Source organism: Vanellus vanellus, assembly GCF_965231255.1.
Source record: "Vanellus vanellus genome assembly, chromosome: 5".
NCBI classification, from domain to species: domain Eukaryota; kingdom Metazoa; phylum Chordata; class Aves; order Charadriiformes; family Charadriidae; genus Vanellus; species Vanellus vanellus.
Genome location: NC_138910.1, coordinates 50,557,272 through 50,580,145, shown reverse-complemented (window position 1 = coordinate 50,580,145; position 22,874 = coordinate 50,557,272). Strand labels below are relative to the sequence as shown.

Genomic DNA, 22,874 nt, shown 5'->3' with positions numbered 1-22,874 from the left:
TGCTCAGGGAGCGACAATGCCAAACTGTCCCTGATGAACAAGTACAAGGACAACATCATCGCCACCAGCCCTGTGGACTCAAACCACCAGCAGGCCACGCTGCTGTCCCACACCTCCAGCAGCCAGCGCAAGCGCATCAACAACAAAGCACGAGGTAAGGGGGTCCCTGGGGTAGACGGGTGCTCTGGGCTTTCACCCACACTCCAGCAACTCACCTTCTCCTGGGATGGAGAGATAGGGCCAGCGCTGGGTGGGAACATGGAAAGGAGAATTTGCCAGGGGGAGGAAGCAGAAAAAGTGGTGTCTGCAAGGATGCAAATGACATTGGGTTGGTTGGTTGCAAAGATGCAGAGGGTGTTGGCCATGGTAAATATTTTATGATACCGGCACAGCCATGGGGAAAAGTTGCAAGGTAATTGGAGCCGTGGCATGGCTGTGTGTGGTGGGAAGGGGAGAAGATTCTGTCCTGCTGTGCCCTGCAGACAGGGCTCCTGGTCTTCAAGGCAAGGCTTGGCCTCAAGGGGTGATGTATGATGTGGTGGCTTGGGGTGGCATGGTGCCAGCCCCACCGTGACCACACTCGGTGTCCTCTGCAGCTGGCTCAGCATTTCTTAACCCTGAGGGGGACTCAGGGACAGAGGCGGACACCGATCCCCAACTGACCTTCTACACGGACCCCTCGCGGAGCCGGAGGCGCAGCCGAGGTGGGTGCAGGCATGGAGGTGGACAGTGAGCCATGGCCCGTCGTGCCTTGTTTACCATCTACTCTCCATGTTTGTAGACTTTATATCAGCAAAAGATGGAAAGCCAGGTGTGATCTGGGCTGCCGCAGGCAGGCACCGGTCCGTGGTCCTGCAGCGGGCTGCTGCTGCTCTCCGGTGCAGTTTCTCAGCAGAGGATGAAATATATTCTGATTTTTTTGCTGGAGGCTTCTCCCAGACTCTGGTGTGTATTAATGAGTAACATGCTTCAAAGGCTGGCCTGTGAGCTCCTGTGCTGCTGCTCGGCACGGCGCTGCTGTGGGTTTGCTCTGGCACCATGCACGTCTGAGCTGTATGTGTAATGAAGCATGGAGACAGGCTTGGTCCCTGGGCAGGGGTCTCTCCCCACTGCCCTGCACCATCCCTTTGGGAGGTTTTCTTGCCCGAGGAGGGCTGTTTCTGTCTGTTTTCCCTCATTCTCTGGACGTTGCCTTGTTTTTCTGGCAGTGGGGGATCTGGGAGCCATCTCCTTCATCCCCAGTGCCTGTGCTGGGAGGCTGGTTCAGGCTTTGTCTCCATGGGGATAGCTCAGCCCCCAGCCAACTTTTTCCACTCAGCTTCTTCAGCTGAGAGATGAAAAGTCAAAGACCTGTGTGGCTTGAGCAGTTAGGGCTCTCTGGTGCTTTTTCAAAGGCATCAAGGAGGCTGTTGTCATGGCAAAATTAACCCAAGAGAAGTGCTGAGAAGGAGGGGGAAAAAAGGATATTGCATTTTCCCTTTCTTGTCCTCAGTAACTGCTCCAGTTTAAAGTCCTGCTGCCACAAAGGTCTCGGTGTGCGGCAGTGCAGGGGTGCGGGAGAGCCCAGGCTGTGGGGGCTCAGCGTGACCCCAGCCACAGCAGACAGGATAGAGAGGCTGCCACAGCAAAGGCTGCTTCATGCTCTTGAAAATCCAAAGCGACTCCGCTTGGTTGGATTGATGCTGGATTTCCAGGGAGCTGAGTAGAGTCTCTGCACCCTGAGATCCTCTGGCTGCACCCCAAGATCTTCCTGGATCCCTTGGGTCTCAGGTTTGACTGTGCTTTTGTGTTTTGCAGTAGGCTCCCCCCGAAGCCCTGTGAACAAGACCACACTGACCCTCATCAGTGTGACGAGTTGTGTCATCAGCCTGGTGTGCTCCTCCCACATGAGCTGCCCCCTTGTTGTCAAGATCACCCTCCACGTCCCCGAGCACCTCATTGCCGATGGTTAGCATCCCATGGTCCCATCCCCACCATCCTTCCCCCTTCTGCCCTGCTCCCTCCCCCCTCCCCCCCCGCAAGCTGTAATGGAGAGGAGGAGTGAATGATGGAGAAGACAGAGGTGGGACTGTTGCAGGGCAGAGGGGATGGGTATGGGATGGAGGGTACCGGTGCAGGACACAGGGGATGGGTGTAGGATGGAGGGCATGGGCACAGGACAGAGGGGGCCATCGTGGGATGGAGGTGACTGTCATGAATTGGAGGACACTAGCATGGGAGAGAGAAGACAGGTGTGGGACTGAGGAGATGGGTGTGGGATGGAGGTGGCCATTGTGGGACAGAGGGGACAGGTGCAGGATAGAAGGGGCTGGCACGGGATGGAGGAGGTAGAGGTACCCCCACAGGATAGAGGGGCCATCATGAGGCAGAGGGGATGGACACGGGACAGAGGGTTTCATTGTGGAGCAGAGGGGGGTGTTGTGGGACGGAGGGCACCATCTCAGGATGAAGGGGGTGGGCATGGGATGGAGGGATCCATCACAGGATGGAGGGGACCATCACAAGATGGAGGGGACCATCATGGGATGGAAGTGACAGCAGTAGGTCACTGCCGCTGACTCCCCTCTTGGTGGCAGGGAGCCGATTCATCCTGCTGGAGGGGAGCCAGCTGGATGCCAGCGACTGGCTGAACCCGGCGCAGGTCGTCCTCTTCTCCCAGCAAAACTCCAGCGGGCCCTGGGCCCTGGACCTCTGTGCCCGGCGCCTCCTCGACCCCTGTGAGCACCAGTGTGACCCTGAGACTGGTAGGTAATCAGACAGTTGGTGTGGGTTTGGGAGCTCACCTTTGCCTGCTCAGCCCAGCTTTGGCGAGAAGGTGCTTTCTTGCCTTGCTCCACGTGTGAGAATGGCGCTCCAGGTGTCCTGGGTGGCTGCAGGCTGGTTTGACAGGGATGTACGTGGAAAGCCTTGTCCTCCCATGTCCCTCACGTCATCCCCTCTCTCCATAGGTGAGTGTCTCTGCTATGAAGGTTACATGAAGGACCCTGTGCATAAGCACCTCTGCATCCGCAACGAGTGGGGAACGAACCAGGGGTAAGTGTGTCCACTACAGCGTGCCTGGGTTTGGACTGTCCTCACATGAGTTGCCGGGCTTCAGCAGCAGTGTAGCAGGGCTGTGGCAAATGCTGTTGGGCAAAAGAGTTAGAGGCATCTCGGTGAATTGTAAGGTCAGCATGCGGCTGGGCTCTGCAGCAGGTCTGCGAGAAGTGAGGAATTCTATTCTTTGAAATAATCAGAGGTGATGTAGAAGAGGCTATTGTTCTGTTTCAGAGTAAACACCCCCTGGAGAGGATCGAGGCTCCACCTCTTCCCCTTGCAGGCACTGTCCTTGTCATCCTACGCTTTGTGGGTCTTTTGGTTTCGGTGTGCGAGACATTGGGAGGAGTGCTGAGGTCAAGCTGCTGTCCCCATCGGAGGAGGGAGGCTGCAGGATGGGGACAACCCATTGAAAATTAGGCAAATTAAGTGCTTCCATGCCGTAGCCTGAGGGAACAGAGCAGCTGTCTGTCGTCTGCTCCACAGCTTTACACCTTTGGAAGTGCAAAGAAAAATTTTTCTGATGTTTCTGCAACAATTTGGTGGAAGTTCCTGAACATTTCCATCTCTCTGTGACCCTCGGGGGATGCTCCATTTGGTTCTTAATGCCCATGGGTCTCTGACTTGCAGATGGGGACTTGCAGAGATGGCTGGAGGCAGTGTGCCCAAAACTAGAGACCTCATGTGCACCAGCACCTCCAACCCCCTTTTTCCTCCCATCATCTCATTGTTCCACAGCTGGATCCATGGTGTCAGCGTCCCCACACGTGGCAGGACGCCCTCTCTGAAGTCATTACTCTTCACAGCAGGTAGAGAAAATCATCAAAGGCTGGGCTTGGCAGCACCCCTACCATGCTGTGGTGCTGGAGGATGGCAGCTGCAGGGGGCTGCCCGTGCTGGCCAGCCCCAGCGATGTCCCTTTGAACTGGGCTCCAGGGAGAGCACTGCTTGTCTGTCTCCCGCCTCCTCTCTGGTTGTTCTTTTTTTTCTTTTTTCATTTTAAAAGCAATTTAGGAATTAAACCCAATGCAGAGCACTGGCTGTCGGAGACAAGGGTGGCCGTCATTGTGGGTGCCCTGAGCCAGGCTGGGGGCAGGGCGATGCTCATGAGACATGTGGCCCTGTGCTGGGGACATGCTGAGTGTTGTGGTCAGGGTCCCCAAACCACTGCGAGGTACTGCTGCTGGGGTGGGAAAATACACGCAGAAATACAGCTCCCTGCCCTGTTCGTCCCCTGGGGACAAGTGTCCAACAGGGATGTTCCCAGCTCCTCTGTGCCCATCTAATAAGAGGCACTGAGTGATGGGGACTAGGGCATAGGAGGGGATATTCCCCCTGCCAGGGACTTGCCCGTTTTGCGACGTATTTGGTTTAGGACTGTCTCACAGTGGGTTGGAAAGAGCCCACGGCCATTCATGACAACACATGGCTTTGGTGCCAGCCTGCACCTCGATCAGAGCTACTAATAGTGTGCTGGACCCACTACCTTGCAAAAACCAAGAAGGCGAGTGATTTTGTCTGTTGAGGCAGGTAGTAAAAATGGATAAGGACAGGCAGAGAAGCATTTGCGTCCTTCCCCTCTGCTTTTCCTTTGCTCCTGGGTGTGGGACTGCAGCTTCACACCTTTCCTCCCACGCACATTGCTCTTTTCTAGCTTCTTCCTGATCTAGCTGCTCCATCATCTAAAGGGAAAGTGGAGAAGAAGATGCTTTCAGGTGAATTGGGAAGAAATGTAGACAGTAACAAGCAGGAGAGAAACTAAGGCAAAAAGGACAAATCCATTCCTGCAGCCCTCTGGACATTTTTACAGCTCCAGACCCAGCTTTAGTCTCAGCAATGCCAACCCAAAAGGTGCTCAGGACCCACTCCACTCCTCCATGGGACCTGGGGCTGCTTTTCAGACCCAGCTCCATCCTGATGCCTTCATGGGAGCCTTTCCATGCTCATGCTTGAGCCTCTGTCTTTCCTTCTGCAACGGTGTTCATACCTGGCCAGGATACATGTTGTCCTGGGTCTGTTCTTATATACCAAAGTTGGCTATGACAAATTATATGCAGCATTTCCAATATACTTTTCTGTTTGGGGCAGAGAAACCTAGTAGATCTTTTTTTCCCCATGGTGCAACACAGCCCTAGACCATGGTGGGGCTGTCAAAGTCCTTCTGCAGGGCTCTCAAGAGGCTCTAATGCTTGCAGTGTTGGGGCTTTTTCAGCGCCACCCTTTGAGAGCTCCTCTCCTGAGTTGTTTGAAACAGAGGTCATTTTGTGTTTCTTCCTCGAACTTGTCAGATTTTTGTTTCAGAAAATGGTGGCAGCTGAAACCACACTTAACTCAAGCATCCCTGCCTGCAGCTTCTACCATTTATAGGGCCTTTTGAAAGCCTGTCCACACTAAGCATCATGATGCTGAGACCAGCTTGATGTTTAATGAGGACTTTTTTTTCTGCGCTGTGATCTGTTCCTGATATCCAGGTGCTGCTTGGTGCAGTTCTGCCTGCGAGGGCTTGTGATTGTGGAGGTCTTTTCTACCTGTCCAAGGTGTCCCCTGTGAACCCTTGGCCTCCACAGGGTCATGTCTGTGATGAACTCTCTTTGGTCCAGCAGAACCATCTTGTCAGAGCCCGTTTAACTGAATAACTTGTAACTGTAACCTGTTATTTATGTTTTTTGGGGTGAAGGTTGAGCTACCAGGCCAGACTGCCTTGTTGTTGCGTTCATCAGCTCACTCCCAGCTCTAGCCCAACAAGGCTGCCCACAGGCTCTTCTGAAGATGTCTGCCAATCCTCTACTCTCCCCCAATCCCAAGGCGAGATCAACTGTCCCTGACTCATATCTGACCATTGTTTGTCTAATAAGCTCCTAACCCCTCCAATATTGGAGTGATGTGCTGCAGCCACGGGTAGCACAAGCCAGGTGGCAAGTCAGTCCCTGGAGAAGCTGTGTTGGCTCTTAGCAAAGGGGAGGACAGGAAACCAGGACAAGGGGGCTCTGCCAAATCCCTCGGTGTGCTTGGGAGCAACGTGGTCTGGCTATGACCTCTTTTGTTTCCCTAGGGTGGTGGTTTTGTCTGAAAATTCATCTCAACCCTTTGGTTTAGATAGGTTTGCCATTGGTTTGTTTTTATTTACAGTGATTACGGGTTGACTCAGTGTCTGTTCACTCAGCAGCATCTAATTTTGCTCATGAGGGTGAGCTCATCTTTGAACTTTATTGGTGATGGCAGCGAGGCTTTGTGTGTTGTGTGCATTTTGGGTACCATGCTGAGATCCATGCCTCCGCAGTACATCTTTTACCCAATGCATCCGGTCCCTAAATCTTCATCAGTTTTTAGAAATATAAGATCTTTTTGATCATGGGTAGCAGATATATTTGATCAGCTGCTTTTTTTTGTGCTGGTCTTCAGCTGTTTTAAACAAATCTGCCCGGTGCTGTTTGTGTGTTCACAGTCTGTCTTCCTACTTTGATATGCATTGTTAATTAGCTGCTTTTCGGCTCTTACTCTAACGTTTCCCAGGTAGGATGCAGTTTCCAGCAATCCAACCAACCCTGCCTCGTCTTTGTTCATCAAACCAAATTCCTGCGGTTAGTTCGTGGTATGACTCGACCAAAACTCAAATCAGCTTATTCTGCCTTTAGTTAATAAACTGTTACCTGACCGTATTTGTACTTCTTCATCTCAGCTCTTAGATCATCATGTGATGGCCCATGGCTTTCCATCCCCACATGCTGTTCTTGCCTGGGTGCCCTTTTCAGACACCCTGATGAGATTTAAGACAGTCTGCATTTAATGGGTCTTTATCAATGTGCCCTTGCAACTTGTAATGGGCTTCACCCCAGCATGGGGAGCTTTTAGGCCAGTTTAAGGCAATTTGGCGACCGCATCTGACTGGGCGCTCTCATTCTCTTCTAGTAGTTGGCAAGCGAGGGCCACCCTAGCCCTTCTCCCATGCAGGGCAAGTTACCCCTTTCTCCTCCCCTCAGCCTTGCAGCTGTTTTTTCCAGCACAGGACCCGGATTAGTGCAACAGCCGTGCCCTGCTCACCCACATCCCCTTCCCTCCCAGTGGTGCCTCTTCTCTTCTGCCTGCATTATCCCCCTCCCTGGCCATGCCCGTGCTTCTCCTGCCCCATCCCCACGCACTATCCTGTCCCCACCCCACAGAGGAGCTGGGGACACAGTGAAGTGACAAGGACAGCATTTTTCCTGCTTAAAGTATTTTTTCCCTCTTTTTCTCCCCCCCCCTCCCCGTTTTCTATCTTTTTTTTTTCCCCTCTGCCTCTCTCTATCCCCTGCTGTGTGCCTCGGCTTTGCGAGCTTGAAGGACGGCCAGATAAAAAGCTCCTCTTTCTTTCAGATCCTTTCACCAAACCACCCATCCGCCTCCTCCTCCCGCCTCATTCTCCTCGCAGATTTACGGGCAGCCCAGGGAGAAAGTGCCGGCATTAGCATTTTTAATAAAGAGCTGCTTGGAAGGGATGGCAGGGGGTGGGGAGGTGGAAAGGGGAGAGGCATCGGCAGCTGAAGCCCAGGCAAAGCCATTGCAAAAGAAAATGAAGTTGGGGAGGAGCCGGGATGGGTATTGCCAGCGGGAGAAGTCGGCAGCTCAGTGCTCATGTCACGTCAGCTCTCTGCATTGGGTCTTCATGGGTCCCCACTGTGGTCATCATGGGCAGCAGGTCCTGGGGCTGCAGGAGGGGTTTGGGTGCTGCAGGAATGCTTCTGGGCCATTCACCCTGGGCTTGAACTCCTGAGCCGACAGTGAAGGGATGTGGTGAGCACCTTGGTCCGTGCCACTTGCTTCCAACATGCACTTGGGGCTGGTGCTTTGCTGCCATGATGGGGTTCATCATGGCCATCCTTGTGCCACTCACTGGGTGGAAACCCCCAGGAGCACTGGGCGTCAGGGAACCAGACATCAAGTCACCTATTTCAGTGCATAACAGCCAACCACCTTCTCCTTCCGTGGCATTTCAGCCACACTCACGTCCAGTGACTTCTTAGTGCCTTCTGCAGAGACCTTCTCCTGCAGCCCCACTGACTTCCCTGCCAGCTCTCCTCAAACCAGCTGCTCCAGGTTAGCTCGTCACAGTTGCATCCTGCAAGCACCGGGCTTTGATTCCTCATCCCACCTGTCTTTCCCAGAAGAGCTTTGCAGAGAGCTAGGACCAAGGAGGAGCACAGTTGTTCATGCTGGAAGTCAGTCTGGCTTTGTCCCTTTGGGGCTGCAATTTGAGCATGGCCGGGGTCCTTTTGGTCAGAGCATCACCACAAGCACTGGGTCTGGAGGGCTTAGCTGGTATTTTGGGAGCTTCCACTCAAACTCAGTTCTGGAGCAAAGCATAGCTGACGGTCCAGCTGGAAAAAGCAAAGAGGCCTGAAGGTCATCCTGGGGACATGCTGGTAGTGCTTTGCCTGTGGGAACTTGCTGACTGAGTGTGGGGAGTTTGCTGGTTCTCAGCTGCCCTGGTGATCCCTGTTCTGTTGCTTCAGATGCCTACCTGAGTGCCAAGGCTTGCAGAGAGCTGAGAGCTGTCATTTCTGGCCCATTTAATCCAGCCTAATCAGGCGCAGAGCTGCTTCTGATCAGTCTCGCTTTCCTTTGTGAGCTCTGAAGATCATGCAACCAAAATACCTGCCAAGAGCAACAAAAACCAGAGCAGCGAGGTGCCTCCAGTGATCAGAGAAAGCAGGGAGGGAGACAGCCATGTGGGCACATGCTTGCGTGCACGGGAGAGGAAGGAGGGTGTGAAACAGCACCAGAGGCACAGGGGGAAAAAGGCAGCAATGGAGGAGGTGAGGTGTGCCTGGGGGAAGAGATCACACCCTGTCCTCTGCAGCAGAAGGCACAAGTCAGCAAGGGTCCGTGGGTGGAAATGTTGGTGCTGAGCTCCTGGAGAGCTTACTTGGAGATGAGGATGCATAAGTGCCTCTTATTGAGCCGGAGGTCTTGTGTGGAGACCGCCCAGGGCTTCCCTGCAGAAGGTACCGTGTCCTTGCAGACTCCATGGCAGTTGGCAGCAGCGGTTTTCCCCTGCCATTGTAGGCACATAGCTAAAGGTTGAACCTTCCTTTTAATAGGCCTTTGTTTTGACCCTGAGTAGAGGCAAAGTAAGGCAGGCTAGGGAGATGCCACACAGCCCCTTCCTGGAGCATGGAAACCTCTTCCCCAGCTCGAAGTCATCATCACAGGAATTGTAGCCACAGTTGGAAATTGCACCCTGGGTGGATGCAACCTGGCTTGGGCGCTGACTTCCATCTCCTAGGCAGGTCCAAGCCCACTGGCTGCATGTCCCAGATGTGTCGGCATCCGTGGGCTGCCAGATGTGCCATCTGGCAGAGGTCCGGCAGCCACCACTCCTCAGCAGCGCCTGCCCCAGGGCTGAGCTCCACTGCAAGCCAGGAGGGGCTCTTCACAACTGCTTTTCCACCTGAGTCAATGGGGGACAATACCGTGCCTCTGCTTTTGTTCCCTGCCTGGCATGCTCCTGAGAAGCAAGAATAAAACCCATCTGTGGGAGTGCTGGAAGGCGGAGGCGTGAAACATTCAAGGCGTCCACAAGACGCAAGGAGCACATCGCTTTCCGGCCGAAGCTGACCTCATTCAGGGCAATCCGATCTGCGGGCTGAATGTAATCCCCCGCTCCCAGCCGACCAGACGGGAAAGTGGCATTGTATCCCAGCAAGGAAATGAGACAGCGCACTGTAATCCTGCAATCAGAATTTTTTTTTTTTTTGTCCTTGCTGAAATAACTTCAGATTAGAAATTAAAGTGCTTGTGCAGGAGAGCTGTAATTGCCTCTGGAGAAAATCCCTGGGCTTGTCAGCAGCACCCGATGCTCTCACCCTGAATTTTAACAGCAGCTATGTGACAAGATGGAAAATCTCTTTCTCTCTCCAACTCTGCGCTTTTGCAAAGGGGATTTGGAGCTTTAGGGTTTGGGAGCAAGGTTTGTGATGCCTGATTCAAAGCCCACCGCGGTCGGGTCTCTGTGCCTCCCCTTGCTCTGCTTTGTCAGCCTCGCTCTGCAAGTGGTGCTCTGCCAGCTGGGCCGTGCTTCCAGGAATGCACAACCCAAGGTGTCGTGACCATGGGTGTCCCACCGAAGGGCACCGGTGACTCAGTTTTGTTTGCACATCACCATGTGTTACCTAGGGCAGCAGGGATGGAGGAGATGGGACCACCAGCTCTTCAGATTCCCTCTTGGCTCCAAACTTCCAACTTGACTTCTAGACCCCTTTGCAAAGTCCTGCAGAGGGTGAGACTTCCTTAGATCATCCCCTCCTGAAACAGTGATACCCGAGGGGAATAAGGCAGCTGGTGAAGCTCCAGCCCCAGCCCTGATGTACTCTCTTACAAAAGCCTCACAGTGAGGGGATTCAGCTGTATTTTAGTTTGTTGTTGGTTTTTTTTTTTTTTTTCCAATTCAGTGGCTGTAATGCAAAGTCCTAAGATGGGAGCTGGGCGAGCAGTACCTGAGTGTGCAGAAGCATGAGACTTGTAGATGCCGGGTGGGCAAGGGACACTGGAGTGAGTCATACCCCAAAATGAAGGATGCGATACACCACCGGCCCATTGTCAGGCTAGGTCTGGGGTGGGAATCTGACGTTGTAGGAACTCTAAAATTAAGATCTTGGATGTAGGGCTATTTTACCACCGTGTCCTGGCTTGGTTTGAGCCGTCTTATCCCAGGACCCCTCTGCACGTGAGCTGGGGGCTAAGCGGGGGGAAGTGTTTTGGGCTGTGAAGGGCGGTGGGGGCATGACACCAGTGTGATGCTCTTATGTTTCTCTTCCAGGCCTTGGCCATACACCATCTTCCAGCGTGGTTTTGACTTGGTGCTGGGCGAGCAGCCATCTGACAAGATTTTTCGGTAAGGGGTAAAGGCAACCTGGTGACCACATTTCGGGGCTCAAAAATACGGCTCAGGGCATATGGACAGGCTGGTCGCCCCAGCTGGCAGGGCTGAGGATGGCTGTCCTGTGCCACCTCCTGGGGACATGGGAGCATAGCTGGGAAGGTCCTACTACAGCTACCATGTGGGATGCTCAATGCCCAGCAGCCAGTTCTTCTGCATCTGTGATGAAAGCAAGGTTTAGGGTCTGAAGGAGGATTTCTACCAAAAAGAGAAGTTGCTTTCTGGTTGTTTTTGTTGTTGTTGTTTGTTTTTTTTAATTACCTAAATTACTTGTGCTTTTTGTGGGTCATTTGGGTGCATTTGGAGGAGCCACCCCACTTTACCACGCCCACCAGCATTTGCTCAGGCTGGTATCCCTGCGGAGCAAGGAGGGTGTTCAAGACCTTGGTTTTGGGCAGGGGAAGCCCTCTGAGCTTGACGTTTTCCTCCATGCCAGCCCTCACTGCTTTGCCTGGCAGGTTCACCTATACCCTGGGAGAAGGCATGTGGCTGCCACTAAGCAAGAGCTTCGTCATCCCGCCAGCTGAGCTGGCCATCAACCCCTCAGCCAAGTGCAAGACTGACATGACGGTGATGGAGGACGCAGTGGAGGTCAGGTAGGCGCAATGATGGGGTGAAGATGTTTAGGAGGTGTTTCAGCAAATATATTGGTGATGCATCCCTGCAGGGAGAGGACCAACCCAAAGCACGTTGATGAGAGCTGGGACCCCTGCCCCACATTTCTCAGGTGGAGATTAGTATGTCCATTAACCTGCCCCTCTTTAGTTCCTGAAAAACTGAGCCTTCAGAAGTAGCTCTCATCTCAGCAGCTCCTGCATCCCTCTAAAAGCGTGGCTGCCGTTCACTTCTCTGTCAGCCTGAGGGAAACCTGAGCTCTGGAAAAACCCACACGACAGCCACAGTTGTGCAGCTATTCGCACCGCACCGTCTCATCAGAGCAGTGACACACCACTTCCTCCTCGCAGGGAAGAGCTGATGACCTCCTCCTCCTTCGACAGCCTGGAAGTCCTCCTTGACTCCTTTGGCCCCGTCCGTGACTGCTCCCAGGACAACGGGGGCTGCAGCAAGAACTTCCGCTGCATATCGGACCGCAAGCTGGACTCAACAGGCTGCGTGGTGCGTGGCCTCCCGGGGACCTGCAAATCTCCTTTGGTGTGAGCAAGGAGGGGGAGGGTGAAGGGCTGCACCCTTCCTCCCTTCCCATCACCTCAGGTTGGGTATTTTGGGGGTGGTTTTGCAGCAGGAAGGGACGTTTTCAGGCTGGCAGCTCCTCCATCCCTGCCCTTGCTTCACCCACGCACGAGTGAGCAAGAGCCCATCTGCTTGCTGGCACTCCAGGAGGTCCCACATCACTCACGTGTGTCCCCTGTCACTGCTACAGCTGCATTCCTGTTGGGGGGAAAGGGTGTGCCCCTGGGCGTTTCTCAGGCTTCTATTTCCAACAGAGAGCAGCGCTGAAGCTCTGCCCTCCATCTCACCCCTGGGGCTAAATTTCTTCCTCAGGGACTTCACTTCTCACTTCCCCTCCCACCAGTGCCCGACAGGACTGAGCCCCATGAAGGATGGCACAGGCTGCTATGACCGTCATGTTGGCGTGGACTGTTCAGATGGCTTCAACGGGGGCTGTGAGCAGCTGTGCCTGCAGCAGATGGTCCCCCTGCCTGAGGACCCCCTACTCTACAACATTCTCATGTTCTGTGGGTGAGTAGTCCATCACCGCCCTGGCCTCAGGGACACCCCTGAGGGTGCTGCTGTACCTTGCTGCTGCCACCCTGAGCTTGTTGGGTTGGGAGGGAGGGTCTCCTCTATTCCCAGTTTCCCTGCTGGGGTGGCCTGGTGGCCCCAGTCCCCACCAGTGGAGGATGCAGCTGATGATGGACCTCATGCTGGATCCCCAGGTGCATCGAGGACTACAAGCTAGGCACGGATGGGAGGTCATGCCAGCTCATCTCGGAGTCGTGCCCTGAGGCGGGGGACTGCAGCGAGCCCCGTGAACTGCCTATGAACCAAACACTCTTCGGGGAGATCTTCTACGGCTACAACAACCACTCCAAGGAAGTAGCCGCTGGGCAGGTGCTCAAAGGGACGTTCAGGTGAGTTGGGGATGTGGAGAGGTGACCTCAGCAGGGTCAGACCTTGCTGTCCTCTCCAAGAAGAAGGCATGGGAAGCAGCCTGGGGCTGGACCTTAGCAGACTGCCTAGTTTGTCCATATCTGGTCAAGCTTTGCAGGAGATGGAGGGGCTGGTGGGAAGGGCACATCTGAAGCTTTCCATTGAGAGTAGACATCTTTGTAACCTGTGCCCGAAGGAAAGGCTTGGTGCAGGGTAGCTTTTTGGGGTGGGTCACTGGCTGGTGAGGATGATCCCAGGCAGTTCCCCTGTCCTCCAGCCCTGCCCTCCTCTCTGCAATTAACTTCCAGGCAGAACAACTTTGCCCGGGGCCTGGAGCAGCAGCTGCCGGATGGGCTGGTGGTGGCCACGGTGCCTCTGGAGAACCAGTGCCAAGAGGAGCTCTCTGACCCCACACCTGACCCTGAGTTCCTCACTGGTGAGTGAGCCCAGCTGGACCCATGCCTTTCCCAACAGGGCAGCCACCGGAGTGCTTGGCTTCATTATCTACTCCTCCCAGGGGATATATCTACTGCAGGATATATCTAGTCTAGTGTTAGCATCCCACAGTCACCTACAGCAGCAGCAGCAGTAAGGGGAAGGCATTAAAATGAAGGAGAGGGAGAGGCTGTAAATTGATTGTGTGGCGTAAAAGCTCAAGCATCCATTGGATATTTGGGATATTTGCAAAAAGGATGTTTTCTTTATTCAAAGCAAGAAAGGTTTCCAAACACCTTTCATTTGATTTCCAAATTAGAATCCCTTTGCTGGCATAACGAATCATTCAAAACCCGATGCTACCAAACCAAAATGTTTCAGTTTGTCCTGCCAGGGCATCGTGGACCATAAGCAATAGGGTTATCATGGATTCCTACACAACCTTCAAGGATTTACCTTTCTTCCACCAAGTTGCCAGCAGCCCTAAATAGCCTTTGTTTCCTTGGTCCTTTTTTCTGTTGGCTGAAATGGCCGAAGACACTGGGCAGCTACTGATTGAGGGATGTGGACAGTAAGGTGTTTTGGAAGGTGTTTGCAGGGTGCAGGTTGGTCTCATACAGGACCTTTTGCATCCACCCTGTTTGGCAGAGCTCCCAGGAGGGTTTTGGGGAGCATTCATGGGCTGCACCCATGGACTGGTGGGCGCTGGTTGCCCCGACAGGGTGCATGGCAATGTAATTGTGTGTGCAGGCAGATGCAGGCAGGGAGGAGGATGCCACCGGGCCCCAGCAGGGCTGAGCTACCCCAAGAGAGCTGTATCAGCAGGTCAGCCCTGCAGTTATGGGCATGCTCAGCCCTGCCTGGAGGTGCTGGAGGAAACCTGCCTTCTGATGGGGCTCCGCTGCCCTTGACATGGTTACATGGATATAAGGAAAGCACTGCCACCTTGGCCTCAGCGTCATGGCAGGGTTGGTGGGACTGGGACTCTGTTGGCAATTACGCTGGGGACGCAGAAACCAGTAAATTATCCTATTCATTCCCCACTGCTTTGCTGGCTCTTTGTGGTTGATTAAGGCAAAAAAAAAATGGAAAAGAAGTAAAATCTCTGCTTGTCAGTAAGCAGATCTGGATATTGCTATGAATACATGAGAGGCAGAGCTGCTGACTAAGGAAGGGCTGGTTTTGCATAAACACTTTGCAGGGAAGAGCAAGGCTTTGAAGCTGTTGGTAGCAGCCAGCACCGAAGGAAGAGGCACTGGAAGGCAAAGGATCTTATCTTCTTTATCCTCCACTTTCAGTTCTTGTTACAGAGAGGGGGATGCCTGTTGTTATCCTCCTGAACTCCTGCTGTGTGGCTGTTTAGCAGCAGAGTTTGCTGCTTCGCTGCCGAGAGGAGACATGCCATGTTGGCTATATGGCAGAGGAGCTGCAAGGGAGGAGGTGGCCGTGCCTTGGCATCCTGTTGCTGCACACCAAGAGATGCTCCGGTCACGAAAATCAAAGCCATGTACACTGTTTAGTTGACTTTCCGGGGCTTTGCCCAAGCTCGGTGGCCTCTCTGTCCCTCTGCTCCTGGAAGCTGAGCTGCTATGTGCCTTGGCTCATGCCTTGGGCAGGATGAAGTGGCCGCCCAGCCCTGGTCTCCATGAATTTCTGACTCCCGTAATGCATAGTTAAATGGCTAGAGAATGGGATGCCTTTGCCTGAAGAGGGAAAACCCCAGGTCCTGCTCAGCTCCAGCATTGCCGTAATGTCCTGAGGGAGTGGGAGCACCAGCAGGTGTGTGGTTTCTTCCATACGTGTGTGTCATGCTAGGCTCAGTCCTGGCTGAAGACGACCCCAGGGCCTCTCAGTTGGCTGCACCCAGGCACGCGTCGCGTGACGGTGACTGTTCCTACGCCTGCAAACAGCTCATTAAAAAGCGCAACTCTCATTAGTGAAATAATTAGCACACCTGGGCATGTCTTGGGAGCAGGCACTGGGAAGGAGGCAGGAGGGGATGCAGGAGGAGGCTCATTATCTTCCGATGCAGAGCCCCGGATAGCAGGATGAAATGAACCCACACAATTTTCTTCAAAGCCATGATTTTAATTGCTGGAGAGCAGCTGACCCTCAGCTCCAAAAGCCTCACCACATCCCTGGGGGGACATAGCGTGTGCACAGTCCTTCCCCAGGCCCCTTCCCACCGGGCTGCCTGCGTTGCCCCAGATGTGGCACCAGGGGCTGTGGCCACCCTGGTGTCCCCATGGCAAGGTGTCCCTGGGCGGCAGTGCTAAGCCCCTGTGTTCTCTCTCCAACAGGGATGGTGAACTTCAGCGAGGTGTCCGGGTACCCCCTCTTGCAGCACTGGAAGGTGCAGTCCGTCATGTACCACGTCCGGCTCAACCAGCTGACCATCTCCCAGTGTAAGCATGTGGGGCTGGGGGGAAGAAGGAAAAAGGGGTAGCGAGAGGACATACAGCCGCCTTCTGGCAGGTGATGGGCTCAGAGATTGGTTGCCCATTGCAAGTGTGTATGGAGGTGGCAAGGGCTTGGGGTCCTCTGGGATCTGAGCATCTCCTCCTGTCTCCTCCCCAGCCTTCAGCAACGCACTCCACTCTCTGGATGGGGCCACCTCCCGTGGAGATTTCGTGGCACTGCTGGACCAGTTTGGCAACCACTACATCCAGGAGGCAGTGTACGGCTTTGAGGAGTCCTGCTCCATCTGGTATCCCAACAGGCAGGTCCAGCGGCAGCTCTGGCTGGAATATGAGGACATCAGCAAAGGTAGGAGCCCCGCTCATCCCCAGGAAGGGTCCCCACAGCCACTCCATGAGAACAGGAAGATGGGTTTGCTTTTTGCATAGCAGGGAAGGTGCCCAGCCTGCATCAGGGCTGTGTCCCACCTCATCCTCTTATTTACACCCTGCTCTCACACCCTTTGAAGTCGGCCGAAGGAATCCTGTGGACTGCAGCAGGCGTTAGTCTGGGCCAGAACGGAAAGATAAATACCCACATCCCCAGGGAGATGAAAGACGAATGCACTAATCCCACCAAGCCATCCTGCCTGATTCTGGACTTAAATGTTATTTGTCTTTAATCCTGTTCCTTCCTTCCTTTTGTCTCCGCCATATCTGCTCTCTTCCACTTGCATCCTGCGGCCACACTTTTCTCCCTCTAATGTGCTTTGTTCTCCTAGGCTGCCAGCGGTATGCTTTTAATGTCTGGAAACCAGTTATGAACTGGGAGGTTCACCATGGTGCAGAGGGCATCCAGCACTGCTGCATCCCCTCTGGAGCCCTCGCTGCAGCGCAGCGCGACAGCTCCCCCGGGTTTTGCAGGCAGGTGATGGCTTTCCAAAAGCAGAGGGAGCCTAACACGTGTTTGCGGCTGGCTGTCACCAGCACCGTGGAATTTCCTCGTACTGGCCTTTGTAAAGCTGCCTGCAGGCATTTTGCTGCCTGTGCTGGGGACGTTGGGTTGCACCATCCAGGCTTGGGCAGCAAGCAGAAGCCAGCTCCCAAGCCCAGACATGGGGAATGCCAAGTGGAACTGCTACTTTTTAGGTGACCTTTGTTTGCTGCCCCCTTGCCCAGGAGCTCCTGGGTGCAGGCAACGTGAACTTGGCGCTCACAGGAACCGTGACGGCCACATCGTTTCCATCATGAAGCTTCATAGTTCTCAGTATTGGCACCAGCCTACGGTGCTGCTCTTGCTGTGCCCCGGCTGTGGAGGCATTTGTTTTCTCTCTGGGGGTCTTGTGTGGGAAAGGCTCCTTTCTGAGCCCGAGTCTGGATCCTGCAAGGCTCAGACCTTCTGGAGCCTGGACTTCTTCCCAAGCCCACCTGCAAGAGTACAGACCCGTTGCTGTTTTTCTGTGAGCTGTCTCCAGATGTAGCATCTTTTGATTGCGAGTACTTTTTTTTTTTCTCCTGCAATTTCCTCCTCTTTGATTTTCCTGCTTGGAGGCTTTTCAGGTCTGGCAGTCTCTTTCCACCCACAATATCACATTTCGGTTTCGCTCTGGCACCTGTCTCTTTCCCTCCTTTGCTTTTTGTTTGCAAACGTCAGGCGCTGGATATCGATTGAGAAATTGCAAGAGACAAATCATTCCCTGGCTCCTCTGCTTTTCCTCGGCGCCTGCTAAGCTGCAATTCACAGCCAGCCCAAAGCGATCCATTTCCAGCTCGCTGGGGGAGCGGAGCAATGCTCTTGTATCCCGGGTTTTGTTTAACAGCCTTGTTTTCTTTGCAGGAGTCTTGAGGATAGGCTAGCACTGGCCCATTTCTCAGCAAACCCTTGCAATAGGAAGATCTCCCTATTGAGCTGTGGACGTGCTCTCCAGTAACTCCCTCCAGCCACCAGCCCATACGAAAGCCACCACCAGCAAAGCCCTGAGCCTGCCCCAAGGGCCAGGATTTGCCTGGGCATTCTTCAGCTTCCTCCAACCCTGCTGGCCTGCCTTGACCGTCATCAGTGGTCCCTCTGGGCCCTTCTTTCCTTGCTGCAGAGCCAGGGACATCCTTTGGTAGGGCTTTCAGGTGAAAAGCACCGTTTCCCTGCAAGGCAAGGCTCGCAGCGGTGGGGCAACGCTAGCCAGGGCACAGCAGTGGTGGGCAGATCCTGCCCTCTTGATTGCTGTGCCAGGACCTTTCCCCTCATGCCAAAATATTTCCTTCTTATGGGAGTGCTGGAGAAAAGTCCACCAAGCACAGGGTCTGGCTCGCTGCCCCATGCAGTGAGGACACGGTGGCACCCAGCATCAGGCACCTTTGTGCAGAGTGGGGAAAAGCATAGCCCATGGCAATGTTTCTATACTGCGTATATTTTTTCCAAGCCTCTTGGGTTGCAGGGTTGCCTGAGGGCTAGCAGTGTAGGACCTGCAGATATTCCCCCATGTGCATGGGGCAAAGGGTAACAAGCCTTCAGCCTCATCACAGTCTGGCTGGGGGGGGTCTGTTGTCCCAACAAATGTACCTGCCTCCATCTCACCATTTTCTTTTGATGGTGCTTTGATGGTGCTTTGTAAGATAAGCCCGTAGGGAGAGACCCTATTTCCTTGACCAGCTGCAACTTTGTCCACCTCCATCACGCCCCATGACAGTGTGATGAGATGGGAGGAGCCAGGCTTGAGCCAGCTCCCAAAAGGGAACTGCTCCCCATCTCCCTTCTCCCGTGTGGGGACTGAGCGCAGGAGGGGTGGACGGGCAGGAGAGGGTCTTGGTGGCTTTGTAGCCATCTCGGGAGCTTTCTGGGCATCATGAGGCACTGGTATGTCTTCCCTACTCATTCTGAGCTCTTTGGTGCTGCTGGCTGCAGACCTTTGGGGAGGGGGAATCACCGAGTCAGCATCATTGCTGTGCGCCCTGGTCTGATGCTCACCCTCTCTGGTCTGCCACATGCTCTGTCACATCAGCTTTGATGGGGACCTTGGGAATGAAGGGAGTTCCTAAAAGAAATCAGCTGTTGGGCCAGGGGGGCTTTTGCAGCAGCGTGGTTTGTCAGGGGGCTTTGTAGGGGGTTTCAGCCTGGAGTGAAGAAGCCCAGGCAGGTCCTTCATGAGCTTCCAGTCACAACAAGGAGGCTCTGTCTCATGGGGACCTGCTGCAAAGGTAACCCATCCTAGTGCCAGATGAAGGGCTGGAGCTGGGAACACTGAGGCACGGGGAAACAAAAAGACCTGCAATGGTAGAGGCCAGGGTGGACTTTCCAGTCCTGATTCCTGCTTTCAAGACCAGTGGGCATTTCATCCCTACAGAGCAAGCGGGGAGCTCCTAAGGATATAGGGGGGGGCTCCTGGGCACAAGGTGGGGCTCTAGGACCCTTGCATCCCCTCATCAATGGCTCAGAGCCCACCCTGGTGCCCCCTTTTTCCCTCTTCTCCAGGCAACTCCCCCTCAGATGAGTCGGAAGAGCGTGAGCGGGACCCCAAGGTGCTCACCTTCCCCGAGTACATTGCCAGCCTCTCCGAGTCAGGCACCAAGCGCATGGCAGCTGGCGTGCGGATGGAGTGCCAGAGCCGTGGGCGCTGCCCCTCCTCCTGTCCACTCTGCCACGTTGCCTCTGGTCCTGATGTGCCGGCTGAGCCCATCCTGCTGGAGGTCACCAAAGCGGCCCCCATCTACGAGCTGGTCACCAACAACCAGACCCAGCGGGTGAGGAGCTGCTGGCTGGGGGTGGTGGGGTGGGTGTGTGTGGAAGCAGAACAACATCAGGGTGGTCTTTACAGGCAGCTTGCCCTGGTAGCATCATGTCAAGCTGTGGCAGCCCTTGTCCATTGGCCGGCCTTGCTCTCCAGGGCGGATGGACTGTGCTGAACTCACTAGGGAATGGATGAGCACTGACTTGAGTGGCAGCAGTATGGGAGCTCACCTACCCTGTGCTGACCCCCTTCTCCTCTCTCCCAGCTCCTGCAGGAGGCCACCATGAGCTCGCTGTGGTGCTCAGGCAGTGGGGATGTCATCGAGGACTGGTGCCGCTGCGACTCGAGTGCCTTTGGGGCTGATGGACTGCCCACCTGCGCACCTCTCCCACACCCCATGTAGGTCTCTACACCTGCCCAGCCTGGCCTTTTGGTGTGATGGGTCTGGGAGGAGGCAGTGATTGCCAACGGCGTAGTGGCAGGAGGTGTTGGTAGGAGGTGGCTTAATGGAACATGTTTGCAAGTGGGTGGAGGACCTGGGAATCAGGCAGAGGGTACAGAGAAGCAGTGTCTTTTCTAAATTCAGCTGAGGATTGGGGAGCTGGTTTTGGATCCATCCTGGTAGATCAAAACCCCAGGGAAGGAGCCCTTGGGACCAGCACACCCAGAGCCAGGATTGGTAGGAGAAGGGGAGTCACTTCTGAGATTACTCTCTCCCATGGGTTAATGGCTTTGAAGCCCTTTTGCTGTGAGAGAGCGATGCAAAAACTGTCCCTAGGTATTACCTTACAGAAACCAACTAATTTCTGGTGCATTTGCATGTGATCTGCACAGTACAGTGAGTGGCACTAGCAACCATGGGCAGGACACACTCGTGCTGTCTTCTGCATCAGCCATGGGTATCAGCTGGAGAGGTTGTCCTCAGCAACTCTCCCACACATCAGCCTGGTGGTTTTGCTGCCTTTTTATGGCACAGAGGAGCAGCAAGGTGGTGATAGACATGGGTGAGGGTGAGTGTGGGTGGGCAGTGGGTGTGGCTGGTGGACCTTGCCCTCCTGAGATGCTGACCAACTGGCATTGCCTCCCAGCCTGCGGCTCTCCACCGTGCATGAGCCCAGCAGCACACTGGTGGTGCTGGAGTGGGGGCATTCAGAACCCCCTATTGGGGTGCAGATCGTCGACTACCTCCTCCGTCAAGAGAAAGTCACTGACAGGATGGACCACTCCAAGGTGGAGACAGGTGAGTAGGGAGTCTACTGGTGCTCTCTGGGGAGGGTGGGATGGAGATGTTGGAGGAGAGCCTCTGTCTCCCTCTTTGTAAGGGGATGCTGCAATATATCCAGTATCCTGTGGAAGAGAAAGCAGCCCCTCTCCTGCCTGCTGTGCTGCAGAAATGTCAGCTCCATGCCATGGTGATGAGCCTTGCTGGAAAAGCAATGGGTCCACCTCTGTGCCAACCTCAACCTCATGCATGAGCCTTGGTCTCCTTCTGCACATGGTAGCATGGTAGTGGGCACAGACCTCAGCGACTCTCCACAGCCCCGGGCACACCTGTGTCATCACCTGTGGCGTGTCTTCCCCTCTCTCCCTAGAGACAGTGCTGAGCTTTGTGGATGACATCATCTCTGGCGCCAAGTCACCCTGCGCCATGCCAGCCCAAGTGCCTGACAGGCTCTCCTCCACCATCTCCCTCATCGTTCGTTGCCTGGAGCCTGACACCACCTACATGTGAGTCTCCTCCCTTGTGCCATGCCTGTGGCAGCACTGTCACCCTGACTGTGGTGCTCCTACCTGTTGCTGCCTGTGTTTGCATGAGGGCTTGGGAGTCCAGAGCTTCACCTTTTTCCTTCTTGGCCAGGTTCACGCTGTGGGGAGTTGATAACACAGGAAGACGCTCCAGGTCCAGTGATGTGACGGTCAAAACCCCCTGCCCCGTGGTAGATGATGTGAAAGCTCAAGGTGAGATGGAGGGAGCTGCTGAACTGTGATGCTTGGGACCATCAACAGGGAGTTCTGCCTTCCAGCATGTCCCCATGAATGTCTCGTGTCCGGGTTGTAACATCTCCTTCACCCGTGGTGTCCCAGGTGCTGCCATGTGGTGTTGAGGGTTGGCAAGGAGCACGGTGGGAGGCACACATCCTTTCTGCAAAAAAAATACAGAAGCACTCTGGGCTGGTGGGAGGATGGGTGGAGAGGCAAGCACTCAGGAGATACCGAAACAACCGAGAAGACCTGCCTGTCCTGCCCAGAAAGCAACTGATAGCATAGGTGGTGTCTGTGCTCAAGAAACACTAGTTGTGTGCCTTCTCATAAACTACTGATATTTCACTAACAATACCTGATGACACCACCTGTTTCTTTTCCTAATTGGACCAAACTATGGGAACCTAACCTGGACTGAGTCCAGAGAATGCCATCTACTCTGTTGCTCCTCCATTGGGACCTTGTCTTGATATGACATAAATCATAACTCTTGGCTATGGTCTTGGTTTCCCTAGAGATAAACTTTAGCCTGGTGGGCTTTGTTCATGGTTTTCCTTGCACCCTATCGAATACCCCCTGTCCTTCTGCCCAGAAATAGCAGACAAGATCTACAACCTCTTCAATGGCTATACCAGCGGCAAGGAACAGCAAACAGCCTACAACACTCTGCTGGACCTGGGTTCCCCCAGCCTGCACCGAGTCCTTTACCACTACAACCAGCACTATGAGAGCTTTGGGGAATTCACTTGGCGCTGTGAAGATGAACTGGGACCCAGGTAGGCTCAGGAGCTGGGTTGGCTCGGTAAACAGGCCTGCCCACCAACATGCTTAGCCCTTGTAGATGTTAGTCACCAGGAAGGTGGTTCTCTGGCAAATCTCATTAATTTGTTTGATGATAGAGCTTAGAGTCTCACAGTGGGGTTTCTGTTTTGCTGGACACTGTGCATATGTTTGGGGCTCAGCCATCTCCCTTGAAGGACCATAAACATAAGACAAGGTGAAAGGTAGTAGACCACTGTCAAACAGTCACCCTTGTCCATCTCACCAGCCCTATACTGCCTCTGGAGTTTTGTCTCATCCTTTCAGGGTAAGAAGGGGACAGGGGTGGTATTCTCTTTTTCCCTTGGTAGCTGCTGCCACAGGCAAAATGGCAGAAGGTCTCAGAAAAATAGTGCACCTTTAGAATGGAGGTTGTTGCTGGTGAGAAGGGAGGGAGTGTGGTTGGAGCATGTTGCTAAAGAAGGGTCCTGGGCATTGAAGGAGGGGAGAAAG

General features: G+C 54.2%; 1 protein-coding gene across 1 annotated transcript in view; it reads left to right on the top strand.

The window, feature by feature from the left end:
- The window catches only part of ASTN1 (astrotactin 1), a gene marked incomplete at both ends in the record, with an annotated part of 49,377 nt that extends 26,995 nt beyond the window's left edge, over nt 1–22,382 (top strand). The window contains 19 exons of the mRNA XM_082483503.1: nt 8–154; nt 597–704; nt 1,798–1,947; nt 2,577–2,744; nt 2,949–3,033; nt 10,832–10,906; nt 11,410–11,547; nt 11,917–12,067; nt 12,486–12,652; nt 12,850–13,044; nt 13,372–13,499; nt 15,799–15,903; nt 16,076–16,264; nt 19,364–19,632; nt 19,885–20,018; nt 20,708–20,859; nt 21,212–21,347; nt 21,478–21,578; nt 22,195–22,382. Of these exons, the coding sequence (XP_082339629.1) occupies nt 8–154; nt 597–704; nt 1,798–1,947; nt 2,577–2,744; nt 2,949–3,033; nt 10,832–10,906; nt 11,410–11,547; nt 11,917–12,067; nt 12,486–12,652; nt 12,850–13,044; nt 13,372–13,499; nt 15,799–15,903; nt 16,076–16,264; nt 19,364–19,632; nt 19,885–20,018; nt 20,708–20,859; nt 21,212–21,347; nt 21,478–21,578; nt 22,195–22,382 (2,786 nt within the window). The remainder of the gene's footprint in view (nt 1–7; nt 155–596; nt 705–1,797; nt 1,948–2,576; nt 2,745–2,948; nt 3,034–10,831; nt 10,907–11,409; nt 11,548–11,916; nt 12,068–12,485; nt 12,653–12,849; nt 13,045–13,371; nt 13,500–15,798; nt 15,904–16,075; nt 16,265–19,363; nt 19,633–19,884; nt 20,019–20,707; nt 20,860–21,211; nt 21,348–21,477; nt 21,579–22,194) is intronic.
- Between the last annotated feature and the right edge of the window lie 492 nt (nt 22,383–22,874).